Source organism: Falco peregrinus, chromosome 6, assembly GCF_023634155.1.
Source record: "Falco peregrinus isolate bFalPer1 chromosome 6, bFalPer1.pri, whole genome shotgun sequence".
NCBI classification, from domain to species: Eukaryota; Metazoa; Chordata; class Aves; order Falconiformes; family Falconidae; genus Falco; species Falco peregrinus.
In genome coordinates this window covers 22,752,947-22,759,087 of record NC_073726.1, presented here as the reverse complement: position 1 = coordinate 22,759,087, position 6,141 = coordinate 22,752,947, and the positions used below count along the sequence as shown (strand labels likewise).

Sequence of the window (6,141 nt, the reverse complement as noted above, 5' to 3'; positions counted from 1 at the left end):
CTGCGGGGGTCCGGCACAGCAGCGGGGGGTCCCTTGAGAACGGGGGGGGAGGGCGAGCAGGGGGGACCCTTGGCATTGAGGGGGCCTTCGTAATGACGGGATCCTCGGCAATGGGGGGAAGGAGGGGTCTTCGCAATGAGGGGACCCTTGGTAACGGGGGGTGTGGTAATGGGGGGCTCCTTGGCATGGAGGAGGCTTGGTAGTGGAGGGGGCCCTTGGTAATAGGGGGGGCTTGGCATTGGGGGGGGGCTTGGTCATGAGCAGACCCTTGATTGTGGGGGGGCTCCTTGGCATGGGGGGGGGGGCTTGGCAACAGGGGGACCCTTGGCAATGGCGGGTGTTCTTGGTGTTGGTGGGGGGGAAACGGCACTGGGGGGGGGGGCTTGGCAATGAGGGGCGCCTTGGTAATGGGGGGGCTTCTTGGCATTGAAGGGGGCTTGGCAACAGGGGTGGCCCTTGGCAATGGGGGGCACGGAGGAGGGGGGGACTTTGGCTATGGAGGCAACAGGCATGGGGCAGGGGCTGGCAATGGGGGGGCTGTTCTGGGCCAGTGTGGGGTAGCCCTGGGGGGGGGGCCTGGGCTGCTGGGGGGCACAAGATCGGTGCATCTGCGTGGGGAAACGGTTTGGATGCAATGTGCCGGGGGTGGGGACAGGGAGCAGCTCCCAGCTCTTCCCAAATAGAAACATAGAAAACGTCCTCCTGGAGCTTCCCCCATCCTCTGTGGCTGCTGCTCATGGCTGATCCTTTCACTTCGCAGCTGGGGTGACTTCTCATGGCTGATGAGCTCTGCTCTCCATTACATGCCTTACATGGTTGAAGCCATAAAAGGTGTCAGGGCCCTGCAACACAGAGTTTGCTCAGCACTTGTGCCTCTGCTGTCATCAATGGAAAATCTTGGGAAAAGGGAAAAAAGATGCATGCAGGTGAATCCTAAGCAGCTCTTTTTGTGTTGGGTTTCTGGACTTGAACCCTCAGCCACGGTCCTGGCACAAGGGGGTTTTGCTGTCCTGGGGCTGGAGAGCAGAGTTTTTGCCCCCAGTCCTATATCCAATCTCGCATGAGACCTTTCTGTGTCCGATAGCTTCAGGAATGGGTATGGAGCTGGTACCTCGGCTCTGACATTTGCCGAGACCGTGTGCTTAAGAGAATTGGAGCACCTCAATGATTTGTGCTGTTTGATCAAAAAAAAAAATTCAATTTCAAGTGAGAAAAGTGAGAAATACTATTTTTAGGTAGAACAGAATCGTAGAATCATTTGGGTTGGAAAACACCTTTAAGATCGAGTCCAACCATTAACCCAGCACTGCCAAACCCACCAGTAAACCATGTCCCTAAGTGCCACAGGACTGTCTTGCATTGGTTTTTTTTTTAATTGTGCTTGCCTCATTTGCTGTGTTTTGAGGAACATGGGATATTAGAAAACAGCCTCCCCAGGGAGCTCAGCGGGTGCTTTTAACACTGCTCTATCGAACTGACATGGCTGAAAAGGAGGAAGCAGCATAATGAAACAAACTGACCCCTGGCTCCTGCTGTATGAAATCAGTTGATTGCTTTAATGGCTGCCATAAACGTGTTAAAGGAATCTAACACCTGCAGCACAGTGCAGTAATAAAGTAAAAGTGAAACCGCATGAGCATTGTTTTGCTGATAATTCTATCGGAAGGAAGCCAATCCTGTGCCCTGGGTTCGGGTTTCTCGTGAGCATTTCTTGGTGGAGGCAAGTTGCATTGTTTGTACATTTTCTGCTGGCTGTGCTGTGTACAGAAAAGGGGACCTCATGCAGATTTTAAGTAAGGTTTTCTTAAAATAACTCTCCAGATAGTTTTCTGCTGATTCTTAACCATCCTCATGGGGAAGAGCTGTACTGTGAGTGGGTTGTTTCCTCCTTAATGGAGGATCCCAGCTTGGATCTGTTTGCAAGAGGCTCAGATCTGTGTGTTTGAATGTTGGCTCTGACCTTCCCCCAGCAAATCACTGTTATCTTTTGCAGAGGGTTGCGCAGGCTTCCTCTGCAGGCTTCCTCAGCCTCCTCCTAATGATACTTTGCATTTACACAGATGCTTGTATCTGTTTTGTCCGTGTTACAGTATTATAGAGAAATCACAAAACTTGCTAGAATTCTGGGTTTATGTAGTCCCTTTTGTTCTGAAGCTTTGTACCACACAGGAGTGGGGACCTGGGGTGAAGTTGCTGTTGCAGTGACAGCAGATGTGTTGCCCTGACATGATGCATTGCCCTCCTTAGTGCCTCACCAGAGCGTTATATGAGCATCTGCTATGATTTATTCAAAGAAAATCCTGGCTGAAACACTGGGACTGTCGATAAAATTTCGGAAAATGAACTGTATGCCTCTGTTAAAGGCATGGATTGTTTATTGCTGTTTGCTAACGCTTTGGGTTTGGGGTCTTTCTTTGCATGTTGCCAAAGCAGTGAAGCGATTCAAAAAAATGCACTTTACTGCTGCTGACTGTGAAGCTCTCGCACAGAGTGCGGAAGGTTCATCCTCCCTGACACAGCCATTGAGTCAAAGAAGAGGAGATGTAAACAGGGGCCTCTATCCCACCCACCACACAAGGAGACATCGAGGAGGTACACTGGTTATGAATAACTTTGAAGGCTGAGGGATTTGGGGGAGAAAAATGCTAATATGGTGTGGAGTAAAAGGGTGTTGTGTAATCCATTGTTGAACTTGTACTGATAAGGAGTAATGCCAGATGAGGTGAGTGCAGATGGAAGACAGTGGACAGTTTTGAGTGGTGCATGGCAAAACTGGGCTTAATCTCTGCCTCCACAAAGCCAAGTGGCAAGAAAAAGAGATCTCTTGACTACTTCCCTCTATGGGGGAGCAAGTTTGCCTTCATGTGTGTGTTTAGTCTCTCCTCACACCAAAGTGCTTCCGTATCTCTGTCACTGAGCTGTCAGAGACTACCTGGGCAGAAAAGCAGCGCTCTCTGGGGAATGCTACAGCCTCTGCAATTAGACAGTATTAATGATGTGACTCCTGGTACTGGATGCTCTTTAGGATAATTATTAATTAATAATGAGCTGTCTAGTTACATAGAAGTGCAAAAGTGTTGTTGAGCACTTAACAGATATTAATGATCTTTGACTTTGCTGGGAGTGGGAAATATTGTGATACACAGTTTGTCGATGCGGGTCTCAAAAGTGGCAAAGCCTCACAGGGCTTTTGAGGATGGGTAAGACTTTGAGCTAATCTGCACTCAGCAGGGCTCAGGGCTCAAACTGAAGGTAAAAGAGCTGTTTTCAAATAGTTCATGATGCCGGGTTAAAGACCCAGCCTCAAAACTTATGTAGCAACAAGAGATGCTACACACACGTGTGGGTGAGGACACAGGCAGAAAGCAAAGCAAAAAAATCTTGAATTATTCATGAGTTCCTGAGTACCTTGGTCACTGTGGAAGCTGAGACTGAGCTGCATTTCAGGTTTTCCCTGGAGGCTTGGGAATCTCTATAGCTTGGTGTAAGCTGACTCATGTCACAGAGAACATCTGCTGGTGAGCCAGGACAATACACCAGAGTCCTAGACTGTGGTTGTAGACATGCTTTTCTTTTCCATTTTCATACCAGCAATATCTTCGATTATCTCACTTTAAAAAAAAAATTAGTAATCTTAGGTGCTGCAGGTTTTAGGGTATTTGACTTAAAAGTTAGCAGGGAAGCTGTTCTTTTTAAGCAACAAATGTCTTGCAAGTCAGACCTCTTTAAGCTATGCCTTCTCAAGCATCCAGAAATAAAATGCATTAAAATCAGCAATAGTTGCTTGTGATTGTTTTTTTCTTCTCAGGTTGCTGCTTAGCTAAACATCAGGATATTTGGCAGACTAGGACAGGACAGAATGAATACTACCAGTGCTGATAACTTTATTCTGTGTGCTACATGGACTGCGTGGCTGTCAGAGAAAGGAGAGGCTGCCGAGAGCAGTCCCTTGCCAAGTTTCGGTTTCCTTTGTCATCTCTAGTGCTTTCTGACATTGCAGCCAGAAAGTATCTGGCAAGAAATGTCTGTTTATCCTCTTAAACGCATTGATCTTTCTTATACTGTAATAGGAGCAGCCTGCTAGAGGCTTGGTGCTGTGACCTTCTCATGGTACAGAGCAGTAGTTAAACCCTGAAGTTTTTATAAAATCTTAGCGTGCTTCTGGTTTACTGGGTTAAAGACAATAAATAACTACTGAGAGCCCAACCTCAGTCTGAAACACACCACCACAACTCAAGTCTTGCATTTTGTTTCCTTCCTATTTCTCTTTCTTTGGCTAGTGGAAATATCTCCCAGGAAATTTATCATGCAACCATGTTTCTGTTTAACATGGATCCTTATGGTAGATAAGAATTGTTGATCTGAGAGATTGTCATGCAGACTGAATATTTTTCTAGAAGCTAGTGGAGGTGTCAGTGTACCTTGACAGTGCCAGACTGAATGCCCAGATTGTCATGCAGACCAAATCTTTTTCTAGAAGCTAGTGGAGATGTCAGTGTACCTTGGCAGTGCTCAGATTGAATGTTGTTCTGTTGACTTCCATAGGTTACCAGAGAAGCAATATGAAGCAGGACAGTTCATCACTCATACATCTGTGAGGAACCCTGGTGGAAGTAACTACCACCTGACACAACCTCTGGCCTCCTTGTTAGCTTAGGAGCAGTGCACTTTGCGCTTGTTTCTGTTGACTTCATTTGTGCTCCTCTTGTTTCTGCAGGCCAAGGTCAGCCAAACATCACTGATTACTTCAGGAAGTCTCAGACACAAGTAGGTTCTGGTGGGGTGAAGAGTAGAATCAAAGAAGAGCTCCTGGATCCCATTGTCACCGAACCTGATGATTCCTTCAGCAGTGTCTCCACTGTGATGGAGATCAGTGGTGATTCCTGTGCTTTTATGGAGGATGAGGACCTTTTACCAGCTCCCAAGGAAAACTCCAGAAAACGGCCTCTGTCCACTGCAGCTGCAGGCATTCACAAGCCAGTACATGATTTGTGGGGTGATCCTAAGAAGCCAATGGTGGTTCACAGCCAGATCAAGCAGGAACTTGATGATATGGAAATTGAACCAGTCCCTGATGCACACTATGGACTCCTGGGGACTCAGAACTGGGAAGTGCCTCAGGGAAGCATTAGCAAGCTGCCTGTTGAAGTCCTTAGGAACATCTTTGCTTTCCTACCAGTGGCTGATCTGTATCAGAACCTGAGCCTGGTGTGTCGCTGCTGGAGGGAGATAGTCAGTGATCCACTGGTAAGGACTGCTGTGATATTGATTTGAGCCTGTCTCTTCTCCTACTGCTCCGTTCTGTCTTCATCTGGTGGCTACATGTGTTGCTGTAGGAGCATCCATGCTGTGTCTGTCTCTTTGTTCCTTTTAATCCCTTTATTGTTCCCTAATACCCACATCCTTTCTTAGGTCTTTTGTTATTTTTTGGTCTTCTGGGCCACAGTGGCATCTTCAGACACCAGCTTGTATCAGAAGATCAATATTGGAGTAACTTCCCTTGATGCATTCTTCCCATACATGGAAAGAGAGCATCCTATAAGACTCCACCAAATTCCCCTTCACCGTTTTCCTTGCAGCCTTTTTTTCTGATGGGAATCATGCAGGAAATTCTGGCTGGCAGACTGGGCAGTGTCCTCTTGTGGCCAGTGTACGTCACTGTCCCCCAGCCTGTATGTGTGTGTGTGTGGCATCTCTTGTAGTCAAATGGATTTAGAGGAAAGGCCTTTAACCCCCGTTTTGTGGAGCTTGGTTCATCTACAGTCAACGCCCTCACAGTACTAACAGTCGTGAACCCACTGGCAGTCATTCTGGCTGTAACAAGGATCTCTGTATTTCAACTCAAGGTGGCTTGGAGACAGCTGGCACCACTAGACTCGCTCACCATTTACATTGGAAACTCTCAGCTTGTACAAAGAAGCTGTTTTGGCCTGACTTAGAGTGGTAGGGGACTGATCACAGCCCAGATATTTTTGGGATCCAAGTTCTTGTTCATGCCCTTCCGGTAAATTTGGACAAGTAAGGCTGGTCACAGTGCAAATGTTCTGCACTCTGCTTTATCAGCACAGCATGCATGCTTTGAGCCTGAAAATCTAGAGAGATGCATAGAAAATGCATGCATTGGATGTTCAGTGTGCTCAA

The 6,141-nt window shown here is 47.3% G+C and overlaps 1 protein-coding gene across 5 annotated transcripts in view; it reads left to right on the top strand.

The window, feature by feature from the left end:
- Positions 1-639: 639 nt before the first annotated feature.
- The window catches only part of FBH1 (F-box DNA helicase 1), a 31,527-nt gene continuing 26,025 nt past the window's right edge, over positions 640-6,141 (top strand). The window contains exons 1-3 of one of the 5 annotated variants that reach the window (XM_027783692.2): positions 640-926; positions 2,434-2,592; positions 4,718-5,247. In XM_027783692.2, coding sequence (XP_027639493.2) covers positions 917-926; positions 2,434-2,592; positions 4,718-5,247 — 699 coding nt within the window. In that variant the 5' untranslated portion in view covers positions 640-916. Of the gene's footprint in view, positions 927-1,354; positions 1,794-2,430; positions 2,593-4,717; positions 5,248-6,141 lie in introns of those variants that run through there. The other 4 variants (XM_027783690.2, XM_055808038.1, XM_027783691.2 and 1 more) reach the window with 4 other exon arrangements.